Source organism: Siphateles boraxobius, unplaced genomic scaffold, assembly GCF_051911475.1.
Source record: "Siphateles boraxobius isolate OS27281-9 unplaced genomic scaffold, OSU_SipBor_1 66, whole genome shotgun sequence".
Taxonomy (NCBI): domain Eukaryota; kingdom Metazoa; phylum Chordata; class Actinopteri; order Cypriniformes; family Leuciscidae; genus Siphateles; species Siphateles boraxobius.
Window position 1 is genome coordinate 24676936 of NW_027509193.1, and position 20869 is coordinate 24697804.

The 20869-nt window shown below is 40.4% G+C and overlaps 1 protein-coding gene across 1 annotated transcript; it reads right to left on the reverse strand.

Moving 5' to 3' along the window:
- Nucleotides 1-5150: 5150 nt before the first annotated feature.
- Nucleotides 5151-20527, reverse strand: znf281a (zinc finger protein 281a). The gene is made up of 7 exons (XM_077213204.1): nucleotides 20404-20527; nucleotides 13651-14200; nucleotides 11695-11796; nucleotides 11437-11560; nucleotides 9945-10028; nucleotides 9657-9775; nucleotides 5151-9585 (listed from the first exon to the last, which is right to left on the reverse strand). The coding sequence occupies exons 2-7, from the start codon at nucleotides 14107-14109 to the stop codon at nucleotides 7921-7923; spliced, it is 2553 nt and encodes an 850-aa protein (XP_077069319.1). The 5' UTR covers nucleotides 14110-14200; nucleotides 20404-20527; the 3' UTR covers nucleotides 5151-7920.
- Nucleotides 20528-20869: the final 342 nt, after the last annotated feature.

Consider the following 20869-nt stretch of genomic DNA (forward strand, 5'->3'; position numbering starts at 1 on the left):
CAGTTGGCAGTTCGGCATCGAGATGTCGTTCTATCTCACATAAAGAGGTTGGGGTTGCGGCTAAACACCAAGAAGAGTGTGCTCCTCCCAGCCCAGAGGACCACTTTTTTAGGGGTGATGTGGGATTCGACAACTATGAAAGCACGATTGTCTCCAGCACGTATTTCTGCGATTCTCACAGCCGTAAATATGGTAAAACTAGGCCAGTCACTCACTGTGAAACAGTTCCAGAGACTGGTGGGTCTCATGGCAGCTGCGTCCAACGTAATTACTTTTGGCCTTCTGCACATGAGACCCCTGCAATGGTGGCTCAGGACCAAGGGGTTTTCTCAGAGGGGAAATCCGTTTCGCACGATCAAGGTCACCTATGCCTACGTGCCTTGGTCGTGTGGAAGAAACCTTGGTTCCTCGCCCAAGGCCCAGTATTGGGGGCTTCTTGTCGACGCGTAACGCTATCGACGGATGCTTCCCTCACAGGCTGGGGGGCGGTCATGAGTGGTGTCTGGCAGGACCATCAGCTTTCGTGGCATATAAACCGACTAGAGATGATGGCGGTATTTCAGGCTCTCAAATACTTCCTGCCAGACCTGAGAGGCCATCATGTGCTCGTCCGCACAGTCAACACATCGGTGGTCTCTTACATCAACCATCAGGGGGGTCTGAGGTCCCGCTTGTTATGCAAACTGGCTCATCAGATCCTCCTATGGGCCCAGGGGAAATTACTGTCACTCAGGGCAGTTTATATTCCAGGGTGTTTGAATGTGGGAGCAGATATCCTGTCAAGACAGGGGCTGAGGCCCGGGGAGTGGAGACTTCACCCCAAGGTGGTGGAGCTCCTATGGGAGAACTATGGTCAAGCTCAGGTAGATCTTTTCGCATCTCACGATGCAACCCATTGTCCGCTTTGGTTCTCCCTCACATATCCAGCTCCTCTCGGACTGGACGCTATGGTACAGGAGTGGCCGAGGCTGCACCTGTACGCATTCCCCCCGATATCATTGCTTCTGGGAGTCCTGGAGAGGGTTCGCCGAGAGGGGGCTCATCTATTATTAGTAGCCCCGCACTGGCCGACCCGAGTGTGGTTCTCGGACCTAGTGTCCCTTCTGCACGGCTCTCCCATGGAGATTCCTGTCAGAGGGGACTTGTTATCTCAAGCAGGGGGCACGATATTTCACCCTCGCCCGGAGTTGTGGAAACTGTGGGCTTGGCCTCTGAGGGGGCCCAGCTCTTAGAATCCGGTCTCTCGACTGAGGTCGTTGAGACCATCCTTCAATCCAGAGCTCCTTCCACAAGGAAACTATATTCATTGAAATGGAAATTGTTCTCTACATGGTGTGGAGAACGTTTTTTAAATCCTGTTAACTGCCCGGTTGGTACAGTTCTCGATTTCCTACAAGACCGGGTCTCTGCTGGATTATCTCCATCCACCTTAAAGGTGTACGTAGCGGCTATATCTGCTTATCGCTCCCCTTTTGGGGCTTCTTCTCTTGGGAGAGATCCTCTTATTACTCGTTTTCTCCGTGGTACATTGAGGCTGAGGCCTGCATTGCACTCTAGAGCACCGGCTTGGGATTTGGCCATTGTACTTGAGGGTCTGGCCCTGGCTCCCTTCGAGCCTATTGAAGAGGTTTCAGAGAAGTTCCTTACACTAAAAACTCTATTTCTTCTCTCTATTTCTTCTATCAAGAGAATTTGGAATTTGCACCTGGTATGGTGAAAGCATTTTTACACCCTAGGCCGGGTTACATTCCTAAGGTCCCCACTAATGTGGCGGCCCCTATTGTGTTGCAGGCTTTTTGCCCTCCACCTTTCGTTACCCCAGATCAGGAAAGTCTCAATCTGTTATGTCCCGTTAGGGCTTTGGATGCCTACGTTCACAGAGCTGCCCTGTGGTGTAGATCAGAGCAATTATTTGTCTGCTTCGGTTCAACCAAGAAAGGTTGCCCTGCATCGAGACAGGTAATGAGCAAGTGGGTAGTTGAGGCTATCTCACTTGCTTATGAAGCGGCCGAACAGCCCTCACCTATGGCTGTCCGCGCCCATTCTACTAGGAGTATGGCTGCCTCTAAGGCTTTAATTTCAGGGGTTTCCCTTCAGGACGTTCGTAATGCGGCAGGCTGGTCCTCACCGCATACATTTGTCAGATTCTACGACCTAGACCTCTCCACTCCCGGGGCTAGGCTGCTGGTTTCTTAGTGTGCGCAAGGACTCCACACAGAACGGGCATTTCTCATTATGGCGTAGTGGATATGGGGTTCCCACCGCGTCTCAACGCAGCTCGAGTTCCCTTGAAAGGGAACGTCTCAGGTTACGTATGTAACCCTAGTTCCCTGAGAGGGAACGAGACGCTGCGTTCTCCTGCCATACTTCCTGCATGCCCTGATCGACTTGCTTCAGGCCTTTTCAGAAGCTGTCGCGGTCTGTTTTCTGGTGTGCTTTAAAGCTTCCTGGTCTATGACGTCACCGCCTATGACGTCTCGCTCTTCCATTGGACTGATTATACACGTGCTTCACGACGCAATCACGCAGAGCGTTCCCACCGCGTCTCAACGCAGCGTCTCGTTCCCTCTCAGGGAACCAGGGTTACATACGTAACCTGAGACGTTTGATCTGTGCTCAGGACAGAATACACCTTTATGGCTTTATGATATGCAGGTTGCCATGGTGACAAAGGCCACTTGGTCCTTCACTGTAAATCTTTCATAGAAAGCTTCTCCTTGGGCCTTTTTGCTTATTGGGACTGCTGTGAATTAAGAAACCTAACTTGCCTGAAAAGATGAGAGTGCTAATGTCATTTTTAAGAGTTGAGTTGCAGTGGCCTATCTAACGTGTGACGTGAATGACTACAAGCAAACAGTGCTTGGACTTTAAACCTTTTCAGTGATTGTACAATGTGTCTAATGTGTTATTACTATAAGGCTGTCAATCGATTGCATTTTTTAAATCTAATTAATTACACAATGTGATCGAAATAATTGCAAATTAAACACATAAAATTTGGCTGACAACAAGGGCTTTGGTTTTTTGTTTTTTAAATCTGCATCTGAATTGGTATTTAGATATATTTACAGACCAAGACATTTTGGTTACCAACATACTTCAAAATATCTTTTATATTCCGCAAAAGAAAGAACGCCATACAGGTTTGAAATGACATGATGGTGAGTAAATGTAAATTAACAGTATTTTTGGCCAAACCATCCCCAAAAAAGTGGTACAATAAGAAACTAAAACTGCCAGTAAGTAGTGGTAAATGTCTAAATGAATATGTAATCGAGTCATTCATCAATTCAATTAGTTGAAATGTCTGCTTCATTCAGGAATCATTTTTGCCCTGATATCTTGAATTTTTGGTCATATTGACTGCATTATATATGCAGCATCACGTAGAGCGCGCTGTCCTCCTTCATGCTCGTCACCAATCAATTGAATGAAATATAAGATGAACTTCATAGGTCTGGGGCATTAATAAGAACACAAAGTTATAAGAAAAATAACTGGGACAATATCAGTTCTCAAATCATTAGGCCTACAAGTTCATAAACATTAAGACATGGATATTTGAAAATGAGTAGTATTATGCCTGACGAAATGTAAAACAATAAAATAAAAGGTAGGGGGACAGGCCTATCCTCACCTAAAATATTTTTCATAAATTCAAACTTATTTTTTATACATTCAAATGTCTTCACTCCTCAAACAAAATGAACAAAGCATCTGTTGATTATAAAGCTGAATTTATTACCCTCAAACAAACAGAGCCATAAATATCTCCGTTGACTCTAATTGTATTAAAACTTCCTTGATGTTGTGAGATATGAGTAAATGCTTAAACTTGAAAATTACTTGAAATGTTTGATCAGCATTTAGCTCCCCACAAAAAAAGGCCAAAATCGACAAAAATGTGAAACGATAGTGATCTAAATGTTTCATCAACTCTTTTAAAATCATGTAATGCTATAGGACACAATTTATAAAGGTAAGACAATATCTTGTATTCCCGTTAAGATGGAAACTATTTCTTATCAAGCACGTAATATCAAAAATCTCATCTGCAAAACAATATTAGACAAATTCATACTAATTCAAAGTTTAATGTAACCAGACTAATCCACTAATGAACGTACAGAACAATATCTAGATCTTGAAAGATGGCCTTTTATTGTGTAGTTCTAGATGTTGTTTTAATCATAGACTGTAAAAAAAAAAAAGTTTTTATCTGGTTACATCAAAGTTCGAATTACTACCATATTGAAACGGGGGGGATTTTTATTGTAGGATGTTTTTGAAAGAAGTCTCTCACTAAAGCTGCATTTAGATGATTAAAAATATAGTAAAAACGATATTGTGAAATACTCTTCAACAATGTATTCCTGCAATGTCAAAGTTGTATTTCAACATCATTACTCCAGTCTTCAGTGTCACATGATCCTTAAGAAATCACTCTAATATGATGATTTGTCGCTCAAGAAACCGTCACTCAAGAAAATGTTGAAAACAGTTGTGCTGCTAAATATGTCTGCGGAAACTTTTATTGTAGATTTTTTGTAACTGTCTTTGCTGTCATTTTGGTCAATATAATGCATCCTTGCAGAATAAAAGTATTATATGTATAAGTGCAGGGTAGTGTTCATTTAACCTAAAAATAACTTGATTTGTCCATTCAATTTCAAGGACGGGTCGCTATCTGGAAATAGTTAACCTCAATGCACGTCTTATATATATAGTCACAGAGAGCATCATCATAACGGGCTGGGCAAAGAGTTATAAAAAGACCTGAAACTCACATACCACACTCCGCCCTGATACAGACATTACCTCATAGTAGGGCAAGCGACGAGATACCAATTGTAAAAAAAGATACTTTTAGCATTTATTGCTTGATTACAGAAAGTAAAGTAAATACTTTAAGTTATTAGAGGTTACTTGCTGCGATTGTAACTCTGGTAAGTACCTTGCTTTATGGTCAACATGATGAAAGATCAAGACTCAAGATTAGATTCAAATTCACCTCTACTTTTGCATCAGCAAAAAAAGTTCTTCAACTATCTGTTGAGCTAATAAAACAGGCATTTATCACACAAGATATGTAAAAATATCTCTATATATGACATGTCACAATGGAAATAAATCCATACGTCCAAACACACTGATATCAGCATTTTTATTGTTTTTCCTAATCAATAATAAAGTCAAAATGGACAGGTATAGCCCTGTGTATCAGATCACAAGAATCTGTAATAAAATAAGACAGGAGAGAAAAAGATAATTAGCTACAAATTTGGCATGGTGACAAAAAGGGGGCGAAAAAAAAAAAGTTTAAAAAATGTACATGCAAAAAAACAACAAAAAATAAACATCAAGGGAGAGGAAAATAATGTAGTGTTATTAACTGCATGTAAACAAAATAAATATTTTCAGGAATATACAGCAAGGAGCACCCCCCCCCCCCCCCCTTTACACATTGAACCAGAATTCGTCAAATTTCAGCTGTGCTTCACAGCAAATCATAAAACAAAACAATGAACATTACTGCAGGGCATGGGATGAGTTCAAAACACAAGTAGGCTGATAGGCAGTGCACAATCGGCATGTGATCAAAAACTTTGATTTTAATTCATAGCATCTTTGGAACTCCTGTCCTTACAGTTATTGAAACAATACAAAGTGAGCAACTTCAAGAACCTTTTGTGTTCAGAAATACACTGTGCGCACGGTCCCGACATCAGTGTCTTTGCCATTAGGCTTTGTTTTCAGAAAACTGTCTCCCAGGAGGAAAAAAGCAATTCCATAATGAAAACAAAAAATGATCGTGAGGGGAAGCGTTTCTTAGCGGTAGCCACTTCAGTCATGCTACATAAAGTCAATCTGTGATATCCCTGCTTCGGTCACCAGTGATAAGAGGTATAAAATCATCAGCTTTAATGATTTCATTTTAGTCAAGTCATCACACTCAATGCTATTATTACTACCATTTTTGTGAACGGAGTACCTCAACATTTCTAAATAAGTCCTAGTGGTCTGTTTGTGTTCCCAAAGAGACGGCCGCCTGTCAAACAATCTTGCATGTGGTTCTGTCCTTTTAGGTATTGGTAGGTACAAAAGGAGTAAAACACATGAAAGGAAGAACAACATTAGATGACAGTAATTCAAGGACAGTGTAACAGCAGCCAACAGCGCTGATGGAAGACAGTTATTGATAGTAAAAAATAAAAAAAATACAATTATACTTTTACAGTACAAAACCAAATGTATAAAAATGTAGTTCAAGGTAATACTTTGCCCTGCATGCACACTGCAATAAGTTGGCTGAATTCCTTTTGGACTGTAAGTCAGTATATTTAGGACCTATACTATATAAATTACTAAGAGCGGGACATTTTACAAGTTGCCTCTGGTAAAAGGCCTGAAGAAAAAAAAAAACACGGTAATGGGTACAACAGAGGCCATTTCAACACATAGCACATTTTCTAAACCAATACTTTTGAAATAAAAAAAATTACAAAATAAAATAAAATCCCCCTCTATAACCTGCCCAACATCCATGAGAATCTGGGAATAAAAGATAAAAAAAAAAAGACACCCTATGCTCCTACCCCGAGGAAAGCCCGCCCTTAATTCCAGCAAACACGTCCTATTGAAACTAAAGTTTTCCATCAGAAAGACCTTATCACTGGTCTTTTTGACATAACCTACACTTGCTAAAATAACAGCCGCCCCTTTTCTGTCTACTGTCCCCTTTTAAAAACAGTATGTCAGTTGCACAGCTCACATACTGTGTGATCATCAGCCTGGGTAGTAGTTTCATTCACCATGTAAAATAAACAGGTTCAAAAAAGTGCTAGATGGGATTCTTTCTGACAAAGAAGGTAAAGCAGAAGGGGACAGCGGGATAAAGGGATGAGCAGGCACAGAAAAATCCCATGATCTGGCCTGTGCCAAGAGGCACTTACACGCTCGCATGCAGCGCCTTCTAGTGTATAGCGCTTGGCATCGCAATCCAAGGGGAAAGAAAAGGGACAGAATGAAGGGGCTGTTGTGTGTTGTCAGTCACAGGCCTCCCTTCACAAACTCAATCCCTCTTTATCTCCCTCCAAGTCACCTGCCAGTCTCAAGAAAGAGTATATGTTATTTTACATACAGATATTCTTATAAATATATATTCATATATATATATGGCCCTTACTGAAAGAGAATGTGAGCATTTCACATTGAGATAGAAGTACCATAATCTCTATACAGCTAAGTGGAAAGTGGTGTCAGTGTAATTTAGCAGGCAGCGCTTCTGTCTTCTACTCGCACTCATTCAGAAGAATAAAAAAATATCTCCTGAAAAAGCTCTTTGTATTTGCAAAGCGTCTGCCTCTTCGATGAATGCTTGCTACCCCCTCTTATAGATTTGCCATCCACACATTTTCCTGAGTAATACTTGAATCATTGTAACAGACGATTTCAGTTCTGGGTGGCTCCCTGCCATTGCAATTTCGTAGTTATTTTTACATGCTTGTAAAGTCAATTACTAAAATGTGAGTGACAAAATGTGAGTGAAAAAGTAAACAACTATTTTCACTTGGTTTTTTGTCCCATCTATTGATTAACAGACTAGAACTAAAAGTATGCTGAGAATTACAAAAAAACGTGTTTCCTTATTTTCCAAAGGAAATTGGAGGGGGGGTGGGGGGGGCAATCGTGGAGAATGCTTCGCAGGCCAAAGGAGAGAGAAATTCCATAAGAACATAATGGCAGTAAGAAAAACATTACTTAAAAGCATTACAATTTCATTAAATGAGGAGAACTAAATAACAACAATAATAACAATATTATTAATAACAATAATAATAACAACAATACAAAATAAAGACAGCATGACAAAATAAAAATAGAGAACCTCCATCTGAGCATCTAGGCACAGGAGCCCATTCACCTGTAGCTTTGGCTTGTTGGGGTTTTGGAGCCACTGCTGACTGGGTCACTGGCATCAGCCAAGAGACTGCTATACCCTGAGAATTCGGAGACTGATGTCTGTAAGCGGTGATTTACCTCTCCCCCCGAGTCACTGCTAAAGGCCAGGGGCACTCGGCTCCCTTTAAACTGTGCCCCGAAAGCCTGGGCAAAGTTTTCAATCTGATATGAAGCCTTGGCTGGGTCCAGGGTGGCCAGGTCCTGCGAAGAAGCCAGGGCGAATCCTCCAGTGGTGGCTGCGGCTCCATTTTTCGGCCCTTGCGGTTCTTTTGAACCGCCCAGGTCGGGAGGCTGAGGTGAGATCTGGTAGGCGTTGGTGTTGGGGGTGTGTGGAGGCGGAGGGGGAGTGTGCTGCTTGTCCAGCTGTTCGGTGAGCTCCTGGGAAGGTGTAAGCTGCTGGGTGTGCGCAGACTGCTCCAGGCTGCTCATGTGGAAGCCCGTTGGAGGAGATGAGCCCTCTAAGAGACCAAAGTGAGACTTTGGCACAGACGAAAGGGAGGGCGAAGATGAGACTGGTTGTGAGAATGAGTACTCGAGAGGTGAGGAAGTATACACATGCTTGTCTGACAAAAGTGGGCTAGGCCCAGGAAATGGTCCTGTGGTAGTCACGGCAGAACCATGACTGGGACCCAATGGGAAGTTTAAGTTGTGACTGGTTCGCTCTAGTGCCTGAAGAAGAAAACGTGAGTACTCGTGCATGATTACGGCTTTGTCGCCACTGTTGGGACTTGACGGGGAGCCCTCGGGTCCCATTGGGTCTGCGGCATCCGTGCCGGCTGGCTGGAGCTCCACGTGATGGGGATCGGTGATGTCAAAAGTCACGTCATGCTTGTGAGCATAGTGGTCCAACAAGCTCTGGAGAACCTCATCTGGGATTCCTGACTTGTCCTGCTTTATATCTCCCAGAGGGGACGAGTCCAGAAGGCCTAGCCCGGCGTCACCATCTAGAACCCCAGAAACGACACCCTGAATGACCGTCGGTTGCGACTGCAGATGACTGATGCCTACGTCGTAGTCTGAAGCTCCAGAACCCGCATTGCCATTGTTTGTCACATTGAGGTATCGCCTCTTCTTCAAAAACTGCATGGCATCGTCATAGTTACTGCTGCTGTGACCAACTTTGGCCCCTGGACCTGGAAGAAGTCCAAGGCCTTCCAAGCCTCCTCCGGCAGGCAACTCCATGCCTCCTAGTTTGGATTGATCCATGTGGTGAGTATTCTTCTCCAGGGACTTCCTGTTCCCCTTCTTGAAGGCCATTTTGGGAGCCCGGCCATGTTCGCCATGCATGCTGGGGCCCGGCTGGACTGAAGATGACGTTGTTGAGACCCCGTGGTTCGCAGCAGAACTGAAGTCATCCACCCCGTAACCATCCGCCCCCTGACTATGCGTCACCCCCAAAGGCCCGGATGACTTCTTACGTTTGCGTTCACTCCCCTCACCAGCGTTTTTTGACTTGCCCCGTTTACGGCCAGGCGTGGCCGCATTTCCCTGAGAGATTCCGTAGCTGCCGTGTTCTCCGTCACCTGCTGCCCCCAACTCCTGCTCAGCTCCATCCATACCCTTTTTTATGGCATCTCCACACGTCCGCTTGTGTTTCAGCAACCGGTCCGTTCTGGAAAAATACTAAAGAAGGAAAAACAGTATAAGAAGACAATACAGGCAAAGAGAACTTGCTGAAACTGCATGAAACTCACCTGTTGGCAGGTGTCACACTTGTATGGCTTTTCTCCACTATGAGTTCTCTTGTGTCTTTCCATGTGATACTTCTGAATAAAACGCATGTTGCACTGGTCACAGCTGAATGGCTTCTCTCCTGGACACCATACAAGCAAGAATAAAAAAAAAAAACTTGCAGACCAAACAGGCTTTGAATTAATTTACACCAAAACCAGAACCTGCTATGAGGCATGATAAACATGTTGCAAACAAAGAAAGAAATAGGGAAATGAAAGCTGAAGTTTGTGCAAATTTGAGGAACTTACCACTGTGGATCTTCTCGTGTCTCTGTAAGAGGTATTTCTGAATGAAGCTCATGTTACACTGAGTGCAGCGGAAAGGCCTCTCACCTGTGAAGGAAATAGAGTCAAGCATAATGTTTAATGAATAGCCTCGGTTTCAGGTCGGGTTAGTAACTAAGAAAAATTAAATAGGCTATACATATAGTTCGCATGCCATGTGCTTCCAGTGTTGTGATCGTAAATATGAGCACGCAAGAGAGAAAGTACGTGCGCAGTTTCAGCACTACCGTCCTCCTCTGATGAGTGTTGTGACCGAAATAGTGTGCGTGGGAGCATATGCGCAAAACCATTTTGTAAAATGATATATGAATCATTTTTATTTTATCAAATATAATTTTACAAAACTGTCTTTGTAAAACACTAAAAACAGCGCACTATTTGAGTCACAACACTGTAATCAGAGGAGGACGCACTGAAACCAACTGTCGATGCTGTTCTCTTCGTAATAACTCGTACTGAGAAGGATATATTTATGTAAATAGTAGTGCAACTGCGCAAACATTGACTACGTTACATGCAGCCAATATTTGGGTTATGGTCGGCTTAAGGTCACCATTCGGGTTTCTGCAACATTAGGAATGACCCGTTTACATGCGTGAGCAGAGAGAGTTACTCCTGTATACATAGAATTGCAATATCCCGATGTAAACGGTGACGCACGGTTTAAAGTTGGTGCAGACCTCTACGCTGTACTGACATTAGTGTGCATATGAGTAAAAATACAGCAGTTACAAACTGAATTAATTACTTCAGAAAGACATTTGATGGGCCGAACTAAAGAGTAAAAAAGCAAACCAAAAATAGCATTTTCAATGAAATATTTGGAGCGATAAGCTTGTTGAAAACTGAAGCACTAGTATTTGGGTGCTATTACAGCAGTAGTTCTCGACCTTTTTGACTCCAAGGTTCCCCTTTGTTCATGACAATACTCAAAGGTTCCTCTATCCGGGCAGGTTCTTCTGTTGTAATAAAAATAATCTCCAAAATAGGATGAATTTAAAACAAATTGAATGTCTCACATTTTGTTAGAAGCTATTCTAGCAGTTATCGAAGTCAACTTTGGCAGGATAATTTGGCTTAAATGTACTGCAAACATTAAACTTTATTTTATACATTAACCAATTAAAAATATTTGCTATTGCTTGCACATCTTTTCTAAACGAATGTAAAATAAATATTTTTGCTATTCTGCAAACATTTTTCCTTAACAATTTAAAATATTTAATAATGAACCCATCCAGTTCACCGTAGTAAGTACCGTCTTCTTTGTGTAATAAATGGTTTTTTGTGAACTTGACAAACCAACTATTTTAGAATGCAAGTACACTTTTAATCGCTACTTAATACTGGCTATTAATCCTTGGACCAAATTGATTGTGTGCATGGGCCAATGTCTACTGTGTAGAACACACACTAACTTAAGCACGCTCGTGTGTAAGAGTAAACGCATGCTGACCTGTATGTATAAGCACATGTCTGCGTAAATGATAGGAGCTCCGGAACGCTGCATTGCAGTGCTCACATATGTGCGGTTTGGAGTTTGGAGACAAGCTCCCTCCATCTGGATCCAGCATCATTGACTGCAGACAATAAGACAATGATCAGCATTAGACAACACTAATATTATTATATGAAGGGAAATCTTTCAATTTTAACAATGAGCACAGCTGTGAATAATAACTATGTTATATGTAAAAGCTCTGCATGTTTGCACCTTCGACTCTCCTCGTTTCCTCCGTGTCTTGCCCTCCTGTCCCTCTCCGTTTGACCTTCGACCTTTCCTCCCTGAGGATTCCTTTACCAGCCGGCCTGACAGCTGGAAGGATAACAAAGATAGAATGGGATTGGGAGACGACTAAATAAAAGACATCAAACCCCCATTCATTCACACACCATTTGTGAATCGCAAATCTGTTTTTTGTTTTGTATGCATAGGAGGTTGAGACTTGCGTTGTGTGAATGAGACACTGCATGTGTGACACTCTGTGACATTTTTTATTGAAACAAAAGCACATACAGAAATCAGCCACAACTATTATATGCACAGAATAGAAGAAAGTCTAGTTTGAATATTAAAAGTATTCCCTAATGTGCATGTGGCAGAAGGCATGGTGGTAAATCTCTTATTTACGAGCCTCTATATCTATCCCTGGAGAATAAATGCCACTTTTCTCATTTTCGCAACCATCGATAAAAAAAATCACCATGTGGATTATTGACCAGCTGCACATCTGAATATTGTCTCACACTTAGGCAGTATAAAACAAGAGATCGCCAAGAAACGCACACAAAAACCCATCCTGAATGGAGATTAAAATATTAATTCCTTATTGAATATCCTTATTGTCCTTCTAAAGGCTATGGTATATTTGACAAAATAACAATGGAGAAAACTAGAGAGAGGGAAAAAAACCTTACTCTTTGCTCTATTCTGACTTCTTTAAAATGACCTCTCTTTCAACACAAAGAGCATGAGGAAAAGCTACTGGGATAGATTAAAACCAAGCGACCAGAAAACAAAAGACAGAACAAAGACGTTTTGCGTGTTATTTCTTGGCGTGCAGCTAGAAATAATTGCGAATTAGCATGAGTCATAATTTTATTAATGTAATCATAGCTGCCTTTGGCTACTGGAGAAAGACAGAGCCAGATGCAGTGTCTCAATGCATCAGCCCAATTTCCTTTCAGCCATCGGTGCGGATGAGATGATCAATAAGCCCTTATAATGATTAAATGGGATCATTGTCCTTACAACCCTGGAAAGGGCTTAATCACCACAGTATGAGAAGCAAAGGTGCTGTTTTGCATTTCCACACACATACACACACACTCACATCTGCATGACTCTTGTTAAATTTGACCTAGTCAAACCCCTCACTCATCCACAGAAACGAGATGACATCACGGACAGGAAGGACAATTTGTACCCTAAAGTATTATTATGGAATCTGCATTTAGCTCGGCTTGGGATAGAGCTATAAATCTGGCTTAACTCAAGTGTCTGGGGAATTCAGACATTTTGATTTTGTTTTGGTGTTTTTAAAATTATAATATAAACAACATGGCAAAAAGCATGTTACACATGCAACCCTAAGAGTATATATATATGTATATATATATATATATATGTATGGCCATTAGATCACTGGATGCAAAAAAAAAAACTTTCATAGGACCCACTGTAAATTAATAAATAGTGCTATAATTTACAAAGAAAAACATTATGAAAAATTCTTAGTTAAATATTTTATACTCTTTAACAATCTCTGAAGTTTTCTTTTTATTTATTTGCTTAATGCCATGCTGACACCAAAGACTGTGTGCATGTCACAAAAAGAATAACTAATAAATTGTAAAATGTCAAAAACAACAACAAAAAAACGCACTGTACAAAAAAAGCTATTTTAATTTTAATTTTCAAAAACCTTTTTCCACGTGAAATGTTTTTTTTTTTAAAGCATCCCCTAAAACCTTTCTGGTTAAAGCCATCTAGTGATATTAAAAGTAGGGAAGTCCAGTAAAACATTCCTAATGGAATCTTGGAAATGACACAATGGTGGTTCTTTACCTTTTAATAAAAACACGAGCAAAAAAATCTTTGAAGTAACTACCATCTAGTCCAAAATGTAACTTCAACGGAAATTCTACAGACAGACACCGGCACACTTACATTTCCCAGACTGAGGTCGTGCACCAGCAGGTTCTGATGGTTGCCCAGCGAGACCTCCAGCAACTCTCCTCCACTTCGTACTCCAGCTCCACCTACACCTCCACCTCCACCCCCCGGGTAGAGAGGAAGTCTGTAATCGTGTTCAGAAACCTTCTCCTGTTTAATGCCCATGGCATGGACATAATCGCCCACACTTCCCATCATCCCTCCCATGCCACCTCCGCCACACATGCCTCCAGCACTCAGCCCTCCGCCTCCACAGTCCGGCGAGTCCCTCTCCTTCTTCAAGATCATCTCGTGGGGCTGTAGGTCAGCCATAACTGTTTGACTGGCCAGACGGGTGAAACTAGTAACAGGGGGCAGGTGGCTGAACATGAGCATGCCTGGACCGAAGCCTGGCTCCATGCCACCATTGGAGCGGAGGAACTCATTGCCAAGTTTGTCCTGGATCAGGCTCATGTTGAAGGGGCAAGGCTCAGTTATCACACCGACACTGATGCTGGAATGGGGGCGATGGGGTCTGCTTCAATGCAAGGCCACCTCACTCATCCTAAAGACATCAAAAGAGACAAAATCATATTTTGACATTTTTCCACATGCATTACTAGTCTAATGCCAGCAACTGTGTCCAACTAGCCAAGTAGAAGGAATTACAGGTTTCGTACAGATGACGTCAAATGGAATTCGAGGACTTTTGAAGCACTACTTTTTTCGTTTTCAAGGACTACAATCAGAGATCTCACTTATCAAGCAATATTTGTATTATCTTTCATCCCTATTGTGTAATACATTGTGTGCAAAATAAGTGATTTTACTCACTGTTTTGCAATTTACAAAATAATATAGATTAATAAACACTACTGTGTGTAAGAATTTTTTTGATGTTCTTGAAATAAGTATTTTATGCTCACCAGTCACCAGGCTGTATTTATTTGATCAAAAATGCAGCAAAAACAGGAATAATATTATTACAATTTTACTAGGGCTGGGCGATAAATCGATTTTATCGATTAACTCGAATGTGTAGTTTACGCCGATTTTTTTGAATGAAAATCAGTTTTTTCTTTAACAACCGCCGACGCTCCCATCTGGGCTCCCGTAGTTCCGACCGGGCTCAGCGCTTGCCATGATAGAGATACACAAACAACATGGCAAATGAGCAAGACCGCGGCAGCAGAAGCACACCCGCCGAAAACATTTACAAGCTGAATCTGCAGGGCTCCCAACTCTCACGAGTTCACTGTGAGAGACGCAATTCTGTCACTTTTTAAACGCTCTCACGCCACACATCCATTTTCTCGCGCAGAGAAAAATCGCAAAGCAAAGAGAACACTGATACCGACAGACAAGACAGAGCAGGTTACTATCGATATGAAACAGATTCTCAGCTCTCAGATTCTGTCAGTTTTATTACAAAATTCAAACAATAAACACCGTTTTGCCGCTTGTAAATGTGACGTGAAAGAACGCTGACAGATCTCAGTTCAAGCGGCACGTGAACCAAACATCTGTTACTCTTTACTACAAACTTACCGAGATGTAATAAAATCGATCGATCAGTGTTTTTCAACAGCGGAAAGATGTCCATAAAACAGCTGGAGAACAACATATGCCACGTAACGTTATATTTACCTCAGGATGGCTTTTAATGACCCATAGCACGCATGTTAGTTAGACGCATTATAAAATAAAAAACGCATTATATTTAATTTGAGTTAGTTTTAACCTTTAATAATACCAGCTGACAGGGCTCTCTGTATGTTTACAGCATTAGGTGATTTTTTTTTTTGGGAGAACAATTAACACATTAACGTATCTACTTTTAGATAGTAGTATATACGATAGTTCTTAGGTAGTAGTACGTAGCCTACCTATTATCCAAAGGAATTTATATTGAATCAAGATCAGAATCAAATCACAAGAATTGAATTGAAATTGTGAAATTTGTGTTAAGCAATAATACAGTAGCAAACCAGTAAACTTAATAAAATTATGTTTAGTAACCAAATCATTTGACTATCACAATACACTTGTGATGCACATTTTTTGTTTTTTTACGCATCCCCCCCAATCCCAATCCAGCCATTTTATTTTATGTTACATTTTCATTGTTTTCAAAGACAGGGCCTGTCCTCTTGTCTTTTTGGCTTGTTGTTTCTGATTGCACTTTAATGGAGATCAAATCCCAGAAGGGAATATTAAAACAAAATAAAGTTAAAACTTGTTTTGAACAATTCGAAATAATGCGACGTACATGATACACTTTATTGGTGTCATCTGGCATTTAGGCTCAGGTAAGCCTAACGCGGTAGGCTACTTTATTATTATGAAGTGCAGAGGCCGTGAGTGCAGATACGCTCTGCGTGAGTGGTGTTTACGACAGTAACGTTAAATTAAAGTACTCTACAGCGACTCTAGGGATCGCTGTTTGACAAAAACAGAAATCCTGCATAGTGCCGCTTTAACTCTTCAGTTTCAAAAATCATTCAGATATTCTGATTTGGTGTCCAAGAAACATTTCTCAAAAGAACAGCATTTATTCTAAATATATTTTTTAACACTGTAAAAGTCTTGTTTAAATTGAATCCTTGCTGAAAAAAATATTTCAGTAAAAATATTGAAGTATTATTTTCTTTCAAAAATCTGACCCCAAACTTTTGAACAGTAGTGGATATTTATAAACCATTCTGCACTCTAAATATCAGTACCAGCTATTAAAAACAAGCCCATAAAAGCCGTTATTGCAGTTTATTTTTTAATTTTACTTAAGTTCCTAATATTTTAAAGTTACACTGCTAAGAGCATCAAATAATAAATAAAAACAACAAAAGCTTCAAAAGCTGCAAGAGTGTAAATATGCCATGGAGAACAAAAGTAAGCCATGTTAGTTTTAAGACCAGAACACTGAACACTGGTTTGTAAATCGTAAAGTTTTCAGGATCCTCAAAACCGGGACACTGTGACAAATGTTTGCAAGAAAACAATAATTGTTTGAGGTTCGCCAAATTAATGGAAATCTCAAAGCACTGGTGTGATGTGGAGATCTTTTGAGGACAATCTTAGGAACAGTTACGCTGTATACTCCTTTGATCCAACTAGTACTTAACTGGATTAATCAGAAAGGTTTGTGGGTCAGACACAAAAGACATATCAACTGCTCAACAGTGAACTATGGTTGCCATTCCCTTTTTTTTAACACAAACAACAACCCACAGGAAACAATTTGCTTATGACTTTTGAGGAGGAGTAATGTTAAGTACTTATAAAGATCAGGAGTCATTAAGATTAGAAAACGCAAACAGGGCTTCATCACAGACACACTTTCATTTAAAACGAAAAATGTCTAACATCTGTACATTTTTACATCTGTAAAAATGTGCTCCTGAGATAAAAATCAATGTTTGATGTAATGGACTATTTTATTATTCATTCTTTACTCTGTATTATAGAGTCATTATTACCTGGCTAGTTTCATGACACATTAAAACCTATCCATATTTTTAATTGTAAATAGATATAGGTCTAAAGCACATAGGCTACAAGACATCTTGCTCCAATTGATTTTTCCCAGCCCAGAGATGATTAGGATTAACCATAAATTACCGTTTAAAGGTCATTTACTGGCGAAGATCTTATTCCAATAGCTGAAAATTTTTTATTTTTAAAACTAGAATTGTTCGCAATTTTTTGTGTGTAAATTAAACCAAGAAGCAGGACCAATTGCATAAGACTAAATTTCTATTTTCAAGCTGAAGAAACCAGTATTTACACATGAACAGACATTCCTTTTAAGATGCCATATGCAAAACAAAATGGCTAGTGTTTGCTCACATGCTCTATTTTGAACGTTAAGGATTAAGAGCATGTTTTAAATATAAACACAGATGTTGTGCCCTGTGAACCTGTCTAACATTACGGATGTTGGTGGATTATGGTCTGTGGGATAATTCACCTAAACTTTTACGTCTTGAGGAAATAAAGCGTTATATACACATTTATATTTCCTATGAGGCCTACATTAATCTATTTTGGTGGCTATTTTATGTGTAGGCACTATCATGAGTTTGAAGACTGGGCATCCTACGCCAACTTACAGTCTGCTCTGTTTACAAAATTAACAGATTATTACCTATGCAAATTTAACCAGCCCTAATCTACTGTACATATTTCTGTGTGTCTACCTACACTGTGTCATATACACAACCTAATGATACTATAAGTTGAAAATGTAATATACAAAAATATATGAAGTGGCTCAAAGGGATAGTTCACCCATTGACAAATACAAATACGCAACTACCACTTTGACGCTTCAAAAAGTTCATAAAGAGATCGTAAAACTAATCCATATAAATCCACGTTTGAGCTTGCGCAAGAACCAATGAGGTTCATTCTCGTGTTATGCAGCACGTTTGAGCTTCCGCAGGAACCAATGAGGTTCATTCTCATGTTATGCAGCACGTTTGAGCTTCCGCAGGAACCAATGAGGTTCATTCTCATGTTATGCAGCACGTTTGAGCTTCCGCAGGAACCAATGAGGTTCATTCTCTTGTTCCGCAGCAGGTTTGAGCTTCCGCAGGAACCAATGGGATTTGTTTTCGCACATCAAGAAGGTTCGGTTGAGCTTCTGTTTATGTTCACTGATCAATGTTTATATGTGAATAAAAGCCTAAATTCAATCTGTTTGTCATATAAAGCGATCGTGCCTTCAGAAAATTTGGACTAAACCGCTCAATTTATATGGATTACTTTTAAAATCACTTTATGAACTTTTTGAAGCTTCAAAGTGGTAGTTGCGTAGCAGTCAATAGTGGGACACAATTTCACACAAATCTCTCAGATTTCATCAAAAAGATCTTCATTTGTGTTCCAAAGATGATCTAGCGGGTTTGGAATGATGACAGTAATTAAAGACATAATTTTCATTTTTGGGTGAACTAATCCTTTAAGCACACGAACACTGAAAGTAATGAAAGTGAGTCAGAATGATGATTCAGTAACCACTCGGATCTAGTGAGTTCATTTACTGAAAGATTTATCATATATAAACCGATAAAATGTGAGTCTTGCTTTATTTTGTGGTAAATAAATCCATAAACTCTGACTAGTACCTCTGGTAAAAAATGAACAATAAAAGATAGGCTATGCAAAATAAAGAAGATATTCCGAAAAATGCTAGAAAAACCAAACAGTTTTCATTATCACTGTCTTCTATTGTATGGACAAGAAAAACATCTCAAAATATCTTATTTTATGGTACACAGAAGAAAGTAAGTCACACAGGTTTGGAACAAAGTGGGGGGTGAGTAAATTATTTATATTTTCAGTTGAACTATCCCTTGAACTGTGGCATTGTATTACTCGCTGTCTGTTACTCAAAGAATAAATGAAAAAAATGACAAATGAAAGATTATCAGTGTAAATTAAAACTCAATTTATGGTAAAAGAAAGAGTTGAAGTAACTACTGTGCAGATTGGTATCCATGTCTGTCTCAATGCATGTGCGCACGTTTGCCGAAGGTACATGATGTTTCCTGGAAGTGAATGGCCAATTGCTTTTTGGATTCATGCGACATCTGATGATTCATACTATTCATTTTCCCTTAAAGGGCTGTTGGATTGAATCTGAACCAGATGCCCAGCATTAGTCAGAACCACTCCATCAGTGCCACTTCGCAGTCAAGGCAAAGAGGAAGTCTAACTACAAGGATCAATAGGAGCCCATTCAAGATATAACTAGTTCATATCCAACATTTAATATAATTATAAGGGGTTCAAAACATGTCCAGCTATCTACCGTCCCACTTTACATTAGGTCTTTGTAAAGGTGTTTCAATTATAAATTATAAACGAATAGGAATTATAAAACGTGTACACACTGAGCGCATTGTATCAAATTGCTTCAAATGTTAGTAGGCTATATAGTAGTTAAAGACACTTAATATAAAGTGGGTCCAAACATGTTGTGGAGTATTTAACAAAGGAATACTTCGTACCAGTAAAGGCGTCTCGTATCTCACGTAGCTCGCGTCTCTTTGTGTTGTGAGTGCGCGCAGAGAGCACGCGACGCAGATGGTATGTAAATAGCTCGTGCATTCGTTAGCCAACTGAGCTAGCTCATCAATCAGATACATACATCATTTATTTCAAACACTCAAATCAAATCGATCCTCAACTCGGGACGCAGTGGCCATATTGGAGAGAAAAGAAACATGACTCCGTGGCGCGGGACCCTGAAGTCAATACTGTGAAACGTAGGAGTTTAAAGTTTTTGTTAGTAAGGCATGACCGTTATGGTGGGATCCATATTAATAACTTCATGCCGACTCACAAAGGGCCTCGCTGCTAACGGGCTAGCTAACGTTATCCGGCTAAGCGATGCGTAATAAATAAATTACATTGGCGAAGTGCAGGGCATGCAATGTGCAATCATATATTGACAAATATAATAAAAAATACTTGTAATAATTACCTACAAAAACAGTTTAAAAGGTAAAATGTGATTTTGTTTAACATCACATGCTCAAAAAAGAAACGAAGACAAATAGAAGAGGCACAGTGGCTGTGCGAGCGACAGCCCTTTCCCATAATAAACAGCACCATGCAACTCCAACGAACAATTGATGCTCCGCGTCAAGCTACGCGGCTAATATGCTACACTACGAGTCGCTGCGCTTTGTTGTCTGCCCCGCTTGCGTGCACCTCTCCGGCGCATCAAACTTCACGCAAAGCTGATCTCAGGATTTCGCTTACCAGTGCATGTCCACCGTTGTCTCTCTCAGTGTGTATTTTCCCCCTCGCTCGTTTCTTTTAATGTTCAGAGTCCAAACATTGTTTTCCCGCAGCTGCTGCGTTCCTCCATCTTGTCTGAGCGCGGGGAACTGTGGGTAGAGCGGACGGGTCCTGCGAGGAGACAGACGCTCTGATCCAGGGCATTGGAGCAGCGTCCGATAGTGCACTGTCGCACAGACTACACTAGACCTAGTGGGTGCCATTGGGAAGATTTACATTTCAGCAGAATTCACGTTTGCATCACCAATTGTAGCAAGGCACCGATATGGAAGCCAATTTCCGCCACGTACTTTTGTAAATCATAATTATGACAAAAACGTCGAAATTATTACATAGTTTGTAGCCTACATAGCTACTTTATGAGATTTAAAAAATTCATAATTATGACATAGAAAGTAGTAATTTCTACTTTATCTCATTATGACTT

Bases quoted from the DNA above. Each gene is read 5' to 3' on its own strand.
- znf281a (XM_077213204.1), bottom strand. From the start codon at position 14,109: ATGAGCCTGATCCAGGACAAACTTGGCAATGAGTTCCTCCGCTCCAAT. The intron at 11,797-13,650 runs GTAAGTGTGCCG...TTATCCTTCCAG, and splicing joins ACGACCTCAGTCTGGGAAAT to CTGTCAGGCCGGCTGGTAAA. The intron at 10,029-11,436 runs GTCAGCATGCGT...TTTCCTTCACAG, and splicing joins ACATGTGCTTATACATACAG to GTGAGAGGCCTTTCCGCTGC.